General features: G+C 37.4%; 1 protein-coding gene across 3 annotated transcripts in view; it reads right to left on the reverse strand.

Annotated features, from left to right (window-relative positions):
* The window catches only part of LOC102229953 (pro-neuregulin-3, membrane-bound isoform-like), a 441,303-nt gene that overhangs the window by 65,030 nt on the left and 360,832 nt on the right, over positions 1-15,441 (reverse strand). For 2 of the 3 annotated variants that reach the window (XM_023328063.1, XM_023328062.1), the window contains one exon: positions 10,550-10,552. The exons of the other annotated variant lie outside the window; for it this stretch is intronic. In XM_023328063.1, the coding sequence (XP_023183831.1) occupies positions 10,550-10,552 (3 nt within the window). The remainder of the gene's footprint in view (positions 1-10,549; positions 10,553-15,441) is intronic. 3 annotated transcript variants of the gene reach the window in all.

Raw genomic sequence — 15,441 nt, forward strand, 5'->3', positions numbered from 1 at the left:
GTCTTAAAGCAACACAGAAAACCTCTTCAGCACCCAGTGAGACCCTCCATGTTCTGGCTGGTTTTTATTGCCGTCCTGGTCTGGTTTGAACACTGAACACAATTCACTGGAAATAAAACCTTGAACCACACTTGTTAAATCTGCTTTCCATTGACCCAGAATATATGAAGATATTATATCAGCTGCCTATTAGTGATACGATAACAGAATTTTAAGGTGTTTATTCATGTGTGCTCTTTAAGTCAACCCGCATTATCTGTGTAGAAAAATGAGCAGAACTTTCAGCACAGGAAACAGGCCCGCCTGGGTTTTCTCCCACAGACTCTTGTCTCCTGCAGACTAATGGAACTTATAATGGAGCATTTCTACATCTGTGTTCATTAATTATCACATAAAGTAGAAGCAGATTGTTAAAGAACCTGGGGATATCTGGAGTTACTTTCAGTTCTCGAGAACAAGTGTTTCTTTTATTGCAGTTCAGCTTAAAAACACCACATGACCTGCGCACTGATCCCTGATTAATTTATCTTTTCTCTGTGCTTTAATGACCACAAGAGAAATATCTGGGAAAAGAAAAAAGCCAAGGATTATGTCTTCATATACCCAGAGATTCATCTTTAATAAGGATGAACTGAGGGGGAGGCAAGCGTATAGAATAATGAGCTTGTTTGTACAAAAAAGGAAAAGAAGAAAGTAAAACATGAAAATATCATAAAAATATGTGGACGTTAACAAGAATACAGTTGCAAAAAATAGTATGGTGGTTATTATTTGCAGCAAGTTAATATGTGGGGGGAAATCATTATTTTAACAAATTTAACCTCCATGTTCTGTGGCCAATTAGGCAGAAAAGTACATTTCAGCAGTTGGGTTTGTGCTCAGTACCTGGAGTCAAACCATCCATCTATGTATGTATGTAAATGTAATAATGAAACATTGTAACATTAGTTTATATCTACAGATGAACTAGACAGACACAGGACCAGCACCCCGACCGGGGAGGCTCAGTTTTCTTCTGCTTTGATATCAGCTGTTTTCTGCATTCAATGTTAAATAACCTGGAAGAGAAACAGACTAATATTCTTGGATTCATGTTTCTCAGAAAATTCTTCCTCAGTCTACGGTCAGTTATGGTTATTTTGTAAAATGCTGGCTGTGTAAATATGGCAATAACTACAACATTCACCTGAGTGGCAAGTTGGATTTTCTTTTTACATTTGTCCCTATTTACATTTTACATGTTTAGATTATTTCAACCTAAACTCAACTGAGGTTAGAAAAAAGATTTGAACAGTGAACCATGCCTTGTATTAAATTTAATTTCTGTTCTAAATCACAAGTGTTTTTTGTTATTATTATTATTATTTTGCAAGGACACAAATATTCCTACATGTGAATGCAGTCATCTGTCAGCAGTTTGTCACCAAACAGTTTCTATCTCTGTGAAACCTCAGACCAGATAACTACGCAGATCTGGACAATATGTAGATGTTTAATATTTGGTTAAATTGAATTCATTTCCTTTCTGCTTCTATAGCTTTGACACTTTTAAGTTTGGTAAGTAAACGTAAATAAAGTGTGTCGCGAGCCATTATTGTCTATATTTAGGTAGTTTTACTGTTATTTTAATTAGGATGTTTACATTGGGTCAGACATTTTTAGTCAGATCACTCGTGATGAATCGATTACTGAAATAATTGTCAGCTCATTTAATAATCGATGAATCATTACAGACTCAAAAAATGGCTGATAGAACCACATAAACTGCACAGGAAATAAACATTTTGCATTTAAGATAAAAACCACTTCTCAATAAAATGTTCTACCAAACCTTCAGTGGTAATGGTTAAGCTTCACATGGTTCAAATTTTCTAAAGCAAATCTCTAAAGAAGTATTTTTTGTGATAAAGTTGTTAATTGGTTAAGAAATAATCACTGTAAACCTTACTGATGTGTGTCTCAGTGTTCAGGTTTAAGGTTTATTTTTGCTGCATCTATTGCTACCAATAATCAAATGTTCCCTAAAGGAAATAAAAGGTTTATTTTATCATTTAACAAAGGAAATGAATTATTTGTTTGTTTGTATTTGTATGTATTTATGTGTTTCTCATATTGTTTCAAATATGTTCAAGTGGTTAAATGAAAATCCTTCAGACTTGCTTTCATCCAAATATTGTCAGAATAATCAATTAATGGTCAAAATAGAATAATTGATTACTAAAATAATCATTTGTTTAGTAATGTTTGTTCACTCCTTTGGTTTTTTTGTTAGTTATTTCCGTGTTCCACTCTCAGTCTGTTGTTTTTGTGTTTTGGTTCTCCTCCCTCTGTGTTTTATCGTCTCCTTCCCTCAGCTCGGCTGTTCAGCGTTCCCCTGACTACTCATCTAGTTTCCAAGTCACTAATCCCAATTCCTGAGTATTTAAGCTCCCTGGTTTCTTTGTTTCACTGCTGGTTCTTTTCTTCACGCTCACCCTGGTTTTATGACCTGGCTTCCTCATAGCCACACTTTAAGTCTCTCACTGTAATGAAAGTCATATTTCTTCATAGCTTATTGTGTAAATGGATTTAGCAAATTCTGAAGAAAAGAAAGTGTTCAAAACACAAACTACTCTTTAAAGAGATAATTGTCAATGTTTGCAAAGAAAAACAGAATTATAATTTATTCTTTTTTTCTTCTTCAATGGACAAGTTTGTACATTAACATCAAAATAATTCTGAATCACAGGGGGAAACGAACAGAGTGATTCTTTTCCTGACAGAAAAAAAATGCCCATTACTTAGTGAACTGACAGAAATGTCGGTTTTAATGCTCTTTTTAATAGAGCATTAAAAAGCCATTTTGATGAGGTAATTTCCAGTTTCTCTTTTGCTCATGTCCAACTTCTCCATCACAGAGGTCTGCAGGCCATTAACAATATTTCTACCTCCATTCATGGCACTTAGTCTCAGTAGGTTAGCATTTTGTGGCCTGCAGGAGGGCAGCTGGTAGCTGCATCTACACATCCACCTTCTGCTTAACTCCACCCGCCTGCCTTAACAGTAACAAAAGAACATTAATTATGAGTGTAAGGTTACTACAGCTGGTTAAAATTCTCTGTGTGATGGAGCGGGTCCAAACTTCTTGCCACCTGCTTCAAATTGTCAAGTTGCAAGTACAAGCGGCCCACAAAAATGATACTTTCTTTAAAACTAAAACTACAAAATTTTATTTTATTTTTAATCTGCTTTACAACTTAAGCAAGTAATATTTTATTTTATTAATCTTTGTTATCTCCAAAATGAATGTTTTTATTTTCTATATTTGGCATATCTTTATCCTCTAATCTATTCTACACATTCACTTATTGGTGTATATGTGAATGTGTATTCTATGTATGTCCATTTCCCATGAAATTTAAATGCAGCAAAAACAAGATCAATAAAAGACAAAAACTTTGTGTTATATATAAAATGTTCTTCTTCAAGAATATTTCGGTTTGTGTCCATCTGCATTAATGGACTTTACCTGCTGTTCTGGACCAAACAAAACAATCATTTAGAGACCCACAAGTAGTCTGAAGGCAGCTCTCAAGACACTCATGTCAAAGAACAGATAAATACATGTACAGCCTGTCCTCATGCTTTGGATGTAACCCACTGATGCATTATTGGACTGTAAAATGAGTCCTTTGGTTGTGAAAATTTCCCGTGATTTGTGAGGCTGTTCAAGATGGCGTCGTGGTTTAGCTTCACATGTCTGAGCCTACCTGACCTGTCCTCTTCTGATTGGATGAAGGAGAAAACAGCAAGACAATTTCAAGTATTTCTACGAAATGCCAACTCAATTTCCTTGCTTGGTTTAATCATGTTTGATGATGTGATTACAAAAGTGATTGAAACAGAGTGGAATATAAGCCATGTGCAGAAAGGAGCCAACTGTGTGCAACATATCATTTATCCTTCACCTCCAGCAGCTGCAGCCTGCAGGAATAGCAGCTATTGTGAACCTGTTGAATGACATGTTGGTGATTTCTGAATGCAGATGAACAAGAGTTCACTGGTGTTCCAATTGGGGGGACATATTGGGACACAGGTGGTCAATGAAGCACACCTGCAGCTAATTAACCTATGCCTACATGTGAGGAGTTCAATGGTAGCTGGCAGGTAAGAGGTATTTGTAGCAAACTGTTAACGCCCTGTGCTGCTGCAGCTGAGAGGCTTAATCACTGTCAACTTTGATAGCTTCCTTTAGAGTAGACAACCGGTGAGCTTCATGAATCTTGTCTGCACAATATTTGAGAACATAATGGGAAACCTATTTTTAATTCAGAGGTAAATCTACAGAATTACTATCCTGGGCATTGCCTTCCTACACAGTTCAACACCATTCTCATCGTCTGTCAGTGCTCCATCTGAGATTTCGCCCATTGAGCTCAATTTCTCTGGTAAAATTTTATCCTGGCTAATCAGCAAACAGAAGTAGTTGTGAATGATGTAAATTTTTTGGACTGTTTTAGTATTGTAGTCTGCCTGTAGTTTTAGCAATGGCAATGGAGGAAGTGAACAAAGCCTTCAGTTTGTGTTGGCCATGCATCCAACGGGAAGCAGAAATACCTGGGCTCAATCCTACATGACCCGGCTGGGTCTACAAAGCAGCTGATCCATGGTATTGCCAGGCTGGTTTCCAATGTATGTATTGATCCATGTTAAATTTGGTGTTTGAACTAGTTAAATAAGCAGTTATGAACATTTTTAGAGGAGGTCTTAAATTTAAAGAAATTCTCTATTTCTGGAAACTTGAAATACCAGGAATCCACTGTAGCTTTCACACAGAAACAGGTTTTTTTTGCATAGCTTTCATCATTTAAAGCCTTCTTTAATATTTCCTCAGGTAATCTTTCTCTAATATAAGGTTTGATTATTTTGTTGATCCATAACATCGGACACTGTTGGAAAAAAATAAAATAAAAAATCGGAGAAGTAGAAGAAATCTGTAAAAGAGCTAATATTTTTTCTTCCCAGCAGTTATGCTTAAAAACAGCCAAAAATAGAAATTTTATTGCTTGTGGTTTTAATAAAGGACAATTTACACTGATGCTCAAAGTGTAAGCATCAGTGGCTGGAGTTATAGTTTAGAAGGCCTTCCTAATTAAATTCAGTCATGCTATCATTATGTATCTGTTGGCTGCAACAGCAAACCTTTGGAATGATACTAAATGTGATGTAGATTTTATTTATAAACTGTAATAACAGACTGTAAATGCAACAGATCTGAAAAGGAGAGCTGCACCTTTTCTTCAAAAGGAAAGTTTCACCACAGCTGCGTCCGTCCAGAGCTCTGCAGCTGGAACGTGTCTCTACGCAGTAGAGCAGCAGAGACACCAAGGAATGTGTAAAACACAAAATCTCAATCTAGGATTCCAAAACCTTATGTCCTCTCAGACAGTTAAAGCATTACGAAGCCTCATAAAAATCATAGTAGCTCAGTTTCTCCCTGGAATTTTAATTTACCCTCAATGAAACAGACAGGCTGTCTCAGTGTGCTAACGTCCGGCTGGTGGATCTGCCTCGCCAGACTACGTCAGCATACAAACTCCCCTGGAACGGTGAGACAGCTTCCCGTCTCCCGAGACTCTGTGCTGCAATTCCCAGCACAGAGCGGCGATGTCGGAATGCCGAAGGTAGCCGTGAAAAATGCAAAACTGGAGACCGCAGGCCATCCGTGAACACACACAGCCAAACACACACAGCAGGGGTCCTGCCAGCATTACTTTAAATGATTCAAGTGAAGCTTTCAACAAAGATGACAAAACATGTGGAGGTAGCATGTTGTTCCTTGAGGTTAATATCAAAATGTCTAACCTTGAATTGTAGCTTAAAAGGAAGACAGTTGGTGGATTATCAAAGGGAACCCGTTTTATCCAGAGGAGCTTTAAACAAAATCTAAACTTCTTTTATCGAGAAAGATGCTGATGTTTTCTCTGAGTGCTTTAATATTTAAAGCAAAAATATTTTTTATTCATTAAAGGAAAAATGTTTTCTTGCTAAGGAAGAAGTCTGGACACCCTGTGCCCCAGCAGCTAGCGTTAGCCCCTTTGGCTGTATTAACTTCAGTGAGGAGCTTCTGACTTCAGCCTGAGGAAAGTTTTTCTCTTCTCACTTTCAGCTGTGAGATGTTTGAGGGTTTCTTACATGAACATCCCATTTCAAACCCCCAATAGTTAATATAAAGGGGAATTCCCTTTGCCTTGAACTTTTATTAATGAAAACTAGTATTAGTTTTCATTCAGTCTTTAAAGCAGAAGCAGAACTAGACAGAGCAACAGTCACCTGGAACTCCAAGTTTTACCATTTATTTTGTTTTCACACCTGATAGTCCAACAGACTCACTTTGATTTGGGGCCAAAATTTCAACATTTCTTCCATTTTCAGCTGCTTAAAATGGAACAGCAGCACCACTTTCACTGCATTGTGTCATACCAACCAAATCAACTGAAAAACCTGTTCTTGCCCTTTGCCTGTGGTGGCGCTGTACCAAGAACCACTAAAGGAGATGACACAAAAACCTCTGAAAACCCCCCCCAAAACACTTCACTAAATGTAAACAAAAATGGAGTGGCATCAGAGTTTAGCGGTAGTAAGATTTCTCTTTTTTTGGTAAAAGACCATGAATCATTTATCCCGCTAGCGATAGACTCACATGTTTGTTTTAGTTGTATTTACCCAGAATTCCCTGTGCAGTAGTCTGTTTACCGCTCCTGGTCTGCTTGGCATTCACATAGCCTATGCATTCAAAACACACCAGAGTTCACTTCAACTGAACTGAGACCGAGGTTTTCAGGAATTTGCTTTTTTGGTCCACATCAGAGTTTGATTATGCATTCACACCTCACTAAATGAACTTTATAGTCAAAGGAAACAGCTGGATTAAAGCGGACTGAACTGGGCTGGTGTGAATGCATCCTGAATCTGCCCTGGCTCATGAGGCCAACAAGGTGGGACATCTTTGATTTACTAAAAGTAAATGGAATATTATCCCTATTGTACAAATGCACTCAACATAAAGGTGGAAATTTTCGAATAATACGAACCCCCAATATGGTACGAGTTACAGCAACACTTCATTTCCCTGCGGGGTTAATAAAGTATTCTTCCCTGGATTGAAATGAACTGTGTTCCTGTACACAGGGTAAGCTGCTGTTTACCAAAGAGCTCAGGTTGTCATAGCTCATATCTGAAACTCTAATCCACTTCCTCACGACTGGAGTGTCTGCCGTACAACTCTGTGACATGACTAAGACTGTACAAATGTTTGTGTCCACTCTCTATACGCTGAAGATCTATGCTTCATACACCAGTTTGAACTCATGGCTTTTTCATCGACTGCTTTTTTTTTCTCTCCAAACACCCACACCATCTATTAAGCCTTGCCTCCTCGTGACATTATATGAACAAATGTCTGATGCCGTATTGATTGGCTAATTTTCTGCAGGTCAGGAAGTGCCACAGAGCATCGCCTCCGACACCAAGAGGTGCTTCTTGCTTTGCCCGGGGATATTTCAGCTTACACAGCTTCTTTTTTTAATAACGAAACCACAGAACAAAAGTGTGCATGTGTGATGAAAGCTGTAAAAGAACCACTAACAGAATGCTGAACAGAGCTCATGTTGAACTGCAGTTATCTCTACAGTTATGGAGGCATGAAACTATAACCAGTATCACATTTTATGCCTCCTTATCTCATGGATTCAAGCACGCTGCACAGTGTAAAACGCAGCCTCTTGCTCAAGACTGGACTTGCACGATTACTTTAATGTTACATTCGACATGGAACTCATGCAACCCATGGAATGAACATCTCAAATATAGCGTGAACTATATTTGCCTTTCAATTTAAAGCTCTAACTCCTCCTGCTGGTCTACGGGGAGTGAAGCGCTGCAGACACTTCAAAACGAACAGACGCTGATTCTGAGTCTGTCTCTGCATCATAAAGACACGCCGTCTCGGCGCCGAGACCTTCAATTCCAAGGGGTTGAATATATTTTACCAATGTGAGTGAGACAATGATTGCACAAGGGTCCTGTGAGATGATGAAAACAGTAAAGAAAGATCATAAAGTGAGGTGAAGGAGAGAGGAACCGCTAATCAAAGAGAATATGAGTCAGAGCTCAGTCTCATCTTGAATACTATATTATCGTGTGAATGTTCTTCAGTAGGTTGAACAAACCGGCAACATTGCAGTTTGGACAACGCAGAGCTTCTGACACAAAAGAAGATTGAAGTAGTTTGCGCTGTGAAAAGCTTTGACGAAGAGCATAAAGAGATGACATCAAACGCTTCTGCTGAACCTTTGATGGATTCAAAGAAAGCCCAACTAAACCTCTGATCTCTGATGGCGAAGGTGACGAGTCATGTTCTGCCTCTCCAGGTTTCAGAGGTAAACGGATCAGAGTCGGGTACAGTCTGTTCTGAGTCAGCGCTCAGCATGAGGTTAAAATCACTCGTTTCAAAACGAATTAGATTTCCCCCTACAGGCAACACCTAAGAGCTTTTAATCAACAAAAATATTTATAAAAATTCACCTACACCAAGTTTTACAGACAATATTACAGAGGAGGATTAGGGTCACTGAAAAAAAGGAAATAATTCTGACTTTAATCTCACAATTCTGACATTTTTCTTAGAATTCTGATTTTAGCCTAGTGCCAATAAAGAAAAGTTAGTTTTTTTTAAATTGCTGTGTTTCCAGTAAACACATTTATTTTAGAAAATGTCAAATTGCACAACTACGTATATGGTGAATGGAAATGCAGCTACTTTCTCCAAGTGTGTGTTCTTATCCAGTTCAAGAAGTTCATGGCTCCGTCTGCTCCTGGGATTTGGAGTTCAGATTCAGGAAGAGAAGAAGAAGAATACTTCCAACAATCTGGAAGAAGATCCCGATGCAGAGCCCCCACCTTTAACTAGGCCTGTCACAATGGCTCACTTTGCTGGACAATAAATTGTCCCAGAATTTATTACAATTAACAATAATATTGGTGTTTTAAGACCATTTATCAAGTAACATAAGAGTAACTGCATAATACATAATAGTAACTGCATAATAAAGCAAGAACATATTCTCAAAGATTAAAAAACTTCAAATTCTAATGAACATTTAACACTGGAACTAGAATACATTTTAAATATCAAAAATGCATAAACAAAACAGAAACAACAAATAAAAATGAATTACGAAGTTTCTGTAAATTAAATTGTTGTTCAAAAGAAGGGATAGTTATGACCAAAACACCGCACTGAAAACTTTTATCAGCCAGGTTCTGGTAGAAAGAGAGAGAAAAGAAGAAAAAAACAATAAATCATGCAAATGGAAATGATTGAGTTTATTATGGGATTAATTGATTATTGTGACTGGCCTCCATTTAATGTCTCAATCTCAGATGACTTCTCGTATTTTTGTTGCAAATGTCTGACTTTATAATCAGGAAAACATACAAGTTCTTTATTCTCATGAGATTTAATTACAAAACACCTGATTTAATATTGTAAATTTTACAATATTAAAATGTAAAATTTACCTTAATCCATTTCCATGGATTAATTTTCCAAATGAATCATGGAAAATGTGTATTTCACCTTGCAAATGTACAACTTTCTGTAATCAGAGTATTAAGTTTTTTACAAATATGTGAATATTAATAATAATCTCAAAATTTCTGAGTTTTTTTTTTTGTTGGTAGAATTATACTCCTGTGTGATCAATTATTATTTTTTGCTTTTATCCACAATGGCCCTAATACGCCGACTCACTTTTCTTTCTATATAGTTATATCTATTTTTGCTTGACTTAACATTCTCGAGCCTTTTGCTGCTCATCTTTTATTCAGCGTTGCTTTGATGATTGGAAAGCAGAGTTTTTCAAAAAATAGCTGCAGAATTGCTGAAGTGCCAAAAATTCCTTTCAGTTGTTATTTTGTCAGGGGAAATAATCTTTCTTCCTTTTTTATTCCTGGATGTTGTTGTATTAGTCCAGCCATGGCTGCCCTGATGCCCCCAGAGAACCTGAGGCAGTGTGATAACCTCTCTGAAGATGTGGCTACCTCCATCCTGCCCCCCAGGAGAACGCAGCGTGCCAGAAGTACTTGGCAGCGATTGTTTGCCCCACCGTTGAACTTTTTTTCTTGGCTGGCACAATCCAAAATAAAAGTCGGTTTGAGGGCCGCGTCTCTTCGTGTTTTGGAGATGACTTGGACAGAGAATTGGAGGGATGAGGATCGGCTCTCGGACAAAATGTGTTTTGACGACAAGATGGCACGTAGGAGGTTAGTGGGAGACGGATGCAGGGCGAGAGGGCCATCTGAACGGAAAGAAATCTGGGAAAAAGGGGAACGGTGATGTCAACACTGAGGCGAGCTGGAGCAGGAGACACAGAGGTAACCCAGGAAATTAGGATCTGATTAACTGCCAGCAATGTCAGGGAGAGGGATGCTGTGACAAGATTATCTGAGGGGTGAGGAAAGAAGAGGAGCGCAGTATGTCACTCTTCTTTACCAACTTTGCACTTACCAACTTTTTGGAAGCAGGAGGTGGTTGAATAAAAAAGGGAAGAAAAGAAGAGAAGAAAAAATAAAAGAAAGGAAAAAAAAGATGTTACTGGAAAAAAGAGGCAGAAAGTTTGCATAGAAAGCTGACAGAAACATCTGAAGAAAAAACAGGCCTTTGCAAAAATATGCATATTAACTTTGTCACATCTACTTTTTTTACAAGCAAAACTTTATTGTCATTGAACTGTCACATGTACAAGCAACGAGATGTAGTTTGCATCTATCCAGAAGTGCTCTACGAGATATAAATATTTATTTATAGATGTAAAAGACTATGTATGTATGGACTATAAGGGGTTATAGCAAGAGATATACTGTAGATATTGTGTATAAATATAAATATGGGAGCTATATGCACAGATTATACAGAATATACAAGAATGTTAGGGAATGGATTATAGATAAATAATGGCAGATAACATTTACAGGTTGATGCATGTTGTTTAGGTTTTAATTGGACCAGTGAACAGACAGGAGCGCCTAACTGTGAGATGGAAGGAAAATTATATTCCCTTGATATGATAAGCAATATGATAATTCCCATTTTTTTGGTAAATAGCTTAACCTCAGACTGGATGGTATGGAAACTCATTTCTATTGAGAAAGAAAGAAATCAAGGTCCAACAGGAAGTCATATTTTTGAATTTTAAAGTCATAATTATGAGATTCAAAGTTATAGTAATGAGATGATAATGACATCCAGGAGACCCTCTGAGAAACAGTGTGGCTTTCTATCTCATAATTATAATAGAATAGAATAGAATAGAATAGAATAGAATTACTTTATTCATCCCAGCAGGGAAATTATTTCGCAGTTACAGCATAGAGACAAGACACACAACAACCACCACTGAGTAGCAATTGTAGACAAAATAAAAATAAAAATAAAATATAACATGCTGTCAATATAAAAAGCAACTTAGAGCAGTCCTTGCAAAGATTCAAAAAAATGCAGATACAGTATGTATATGTAAATATATGTACACCAAGTGTGCCACAGTGCAGTTGTGCAAAATTGGACTGATTAGTGCAGAACAATGATTTAGCTTTTATTGTACAGTGAGATGGCATGTGGCAGGAAGGATTTCCTGTATCTGTCCCTACGACAGCGGAGCTGGAGCAGCCTATGTGAGAAGGTGCTCCGCTGTCTGTTCACTATGTGGTGGAGAGGGTGCTGTTGATTGTCCATAATAGACAGAACCTTCTTCAGTGTCCTCCTCTCCACCACAGTTTCCAGGGACTCCAGCCTTAGTCCCAGTACAGAGCCAGCTTTCCTGATGATTTTGTCTAGTCTATTAGAGTCGCTGGCTCTGATGCTGCTTCCCCAACTTATAACTTGAAAAGTCAAAATTATAACTTTTATTCTCGTAATTATGACTTTAAAACTCAATTATTATTTCCTGTTGTACTTTTGTTTCTATCATGGCAGAAATTAGCTTTCATAAGACACGTGAACATCACTTTTTATTTATAGATTCTCAATTTGATTTTAGTCTGGACTTGGATTGGGCCATTCTAACAGGATATCAGCATTTACATCGGTATTGGCCGATGTTAGTCATATTTTAACATATTGGTTTTGGTCCAATCAGTAAAACTGGGCCAATATTAACCAATATGTATTACCTTCTTGTTGCCATTTGTGTTTTGGATGGAGTTGACTGTTATGCGTTTGGAAAGATTATAATGTGTTTAACTGGTGGATGGTGTGGTGATGTTTAAGCAGAGTCCAAATTATAGGGAAATATATAAACTATATGACATCGGTAAGTATTGATTATTGGCCATAACAGCAGTTTTCATTTCAGCTGTCGGCCCAGATTTTCATATCAGTGCATCCCTAATTCTAACATATGAAAATGCATTCTAAACTATTTCAGTCGCCCTTGCTGTGTGTTCAGGGTTCAGTTTTGCTGGAAGGTGAACAAACACATTCAAGTCTTTTGAAACCTCTAACAGTTTTTTTTTTTTTTACACTATTGACCCATCTTCAGCTGTGTCCATTTTCCCTTCACTTCTGACCAGCTCCTCTGTCCCTGCTGGAGACAGCATGCCCACATGGGAACAGTGTATTCAGATTTCTGTATTGAGGCAAAAATGTTGAATCTTGAGGCTCATCTGACAGTCCATATCTTCTTTAACCCCCCAAGACTTTCTTCTGTCAATTACAGCCATGTGGCGTCCTCATGACTATGTTACACTTTGTGTAGCCTGGTTGGTTCACATTCAGTTGGACACACATGACAGTTGGATGAAAACATTGTATTTAAATTTGATGTCTGGAAACTTCTCACCTCTACTCCTCTCACCTGTTCAAAACGACCAAGAAAATTAGGTTGTGTTCAGTTCGACACGGGACAGATAACTGCTTTTGGGTTCATTTATTTTAAAAAGTGTTGACTGTTAAAGCTGTCTGCCTTCTTTCTTTATTTGCTCATTGTGAAGTTGTGACAGTTCTCTAATGTTCTCTAGTGAAGAGCTGAGGCCTTCATGGAACAGCTGGATTTATACTGATGTTAACTTTCACAGTTACACAACTTCTGTAAATCATTTATTGCTTTGGGTTTCTACTTAGGGGTATCAGATTAAAAGTGGTTACAATAAAAATGGATTCCACAGTTTTCAGATGTTTAATCCTAAACAAATATGTAAAATATCATTATTTTCTCTCCTCTCTACTACTTTGTGATAAAGTAAATAACTGAAGTTTCTGGTTGTGGACAGATTAATGGAATGCAATAAGAACAGCTTCAGTGTTTAATCAGCATTCTGTTTGAATGCTAATGATGATGCAACAACTGCAGATCGGTCGTCTCTTAACTCTGTTTTTCAGGCCCAGAGTGGCTCAGGAATGACTTTGCAAGTTTGAACAATTTATATGGAAATCCGCCTGAAAAAGTCCTCAGGTTTGGGATCCCCAGAAACGGTTACCATGTTAGGCAAGAAAACCAATTTAAGGTAATGGTAAAGATGTGGTTAGTCTTTTTTTCCTTCCCCCTCTGGAGTTATAGGTCTTCTAAAAAGTTTTAATAGGTGGTTTTGTTTGGTGAATTGCAGAAATAACTACTTTTTTCTCCCCTTTAATTTGCAAGACCAGGTAAAAGAAATCCTCCTGTCCTAAGCTGGAAGACTCTACAACTCTGACTTTATACCAATGACTGAAATGGTATAAGCTTTACATTGTAAGCATACAGTACTTTTGAAAAGTATTCAGATAACTCACATTTTTGATATTGTGGTGCATTACAACCATAAACCACAATTTTATTGGTATTTTATGCACTAGCTCAACCCAATGCAGCAAAACGTGAAGAAGGGAAAGTTACATGGTTTTCATTTTTTGACAAATAAAACCATAAAAAACATGCTATGCATTTATATATGCCCACATTTTACTCCAATACCCTTAAATAATATGCAAAGTGTTGCACAGGGTTCCACTGTGCTCTTGCGTTAGAATGGCCCACTCAAAGTCCAGGCCTAGGTCCCATCAATCCATAGTAGGATCGATTGATGGTGAATCATGGATGAGTTTCTTTAGATCTTGCTGAGACATTAGTCCTGAAAATGATGGTTCGAAGTAAAGTGGTGACATCATAATGTAGCTGTGTATCATCTGCATAGTTATGGTAGTTTATCTTATTTCCTGTTCTAACCTGAGCTAGTGGGAGTATGTAGATATTAAATGAGAGGCTCTAGGATTGAACCTTGGGGAACCTCATATGTGACTTGAAAGGTTTTTGACAAAAATTAAAAATTGTTTTTCACAAAAGCTCTTGATTAAATATGACTCATTTTGACCCATTTTGCAAGGAAGTGTACAGGGAAAAAAGTGATTCTGAAACTGATGGAAATGTATCCCAGCATACTTTCACCTGTAATTACAGCAAAAGATGCTTGTATTGAATATGGCAGCACTGAATGCAAATAAATGCCATACTTTAGATTTTGATTCATAAAAAGATTTATGCTTTACAGGTAAAAAAAAGAAAAACATGTTTTGGGATCTCGCATAAAACCCCATTAAAATAAAGTAAAGTTTGTGATAGTAGCATGACAAAACATAAAAATAATTTAAGAAACAGTCTGACCTATGAGGAAGGTAACACGTCTTCATCACCTACATACACAGGCTAGTCGGTTGCTACACAAACAGAAAGTGATGGGTGTCACTTGAGTGGACACCACTATTGCTCTAGGAAGCAGTTACATTAATACTTTCAGTGGAATTAAAAACCTCATTGCAGCAGCTTCTTTTAACGATCTGGAAAGTAAAGGATATTAGCAAATACCCAGCGATAACACTGCCAATGCATTTGCCACGTCTAATTTACGTGTCCCGTTTATGGCACATTCTCCTTTCCAATCAAGTGTTAAATGGGAAAATGAAATTTGAATATTAGAGCTCTTAAGGGACTTTTGACATTGGGCAAATACAAAGTGCCCGAAGTATCACATTGTCCTTTTAATGCTAAATAGTGCTATTATGGCATTGTTGGCAGGAATCCAATGGATAAGACATTGTATTGCCACAACATGGGGAGGTTGAAGAAAGATTGATTTTCTTTTAAATGAGCCTGGAAGACGTAAGAAATTCATATAACATTGATAAAGGGCAGGATGGTGAGAAATTTGGGTAATCTGTGTTCTTCTCTACACTCTGTGGCATTGAGAAAACCATGTTTTATAGGAGATAAAGCAAGAGGAAAGTGACCTTCATCTTAATAGCAGAAAATAGTTGGGAAAAAGCTGAGAAAAAAAGCTAATAACCAGATAAAAACTCTCAGTATTTAAAGTAATTGCATGCCAGAGGAAAGCATTAGGCATTGGAAACCCAAATATATTTGGGAACGA

The sequence above is a fragment of the Xiphophorus maculatus genome, chromosome 22 (genome assembly GCF_002775205.1).
Source record: "Xiphophorus maculatus strain JP 163 A chromosome 22, X_maculatus-5.0-male, whole genome shotgun sequence".
Classification (NCBI taxonomy): Eukaryota; Metazoa; Chordata; class Actinopteri; order Cyprinodontiformes; family Poeciliidae; genus Xiphophorus; species Xiphophorus maculatus.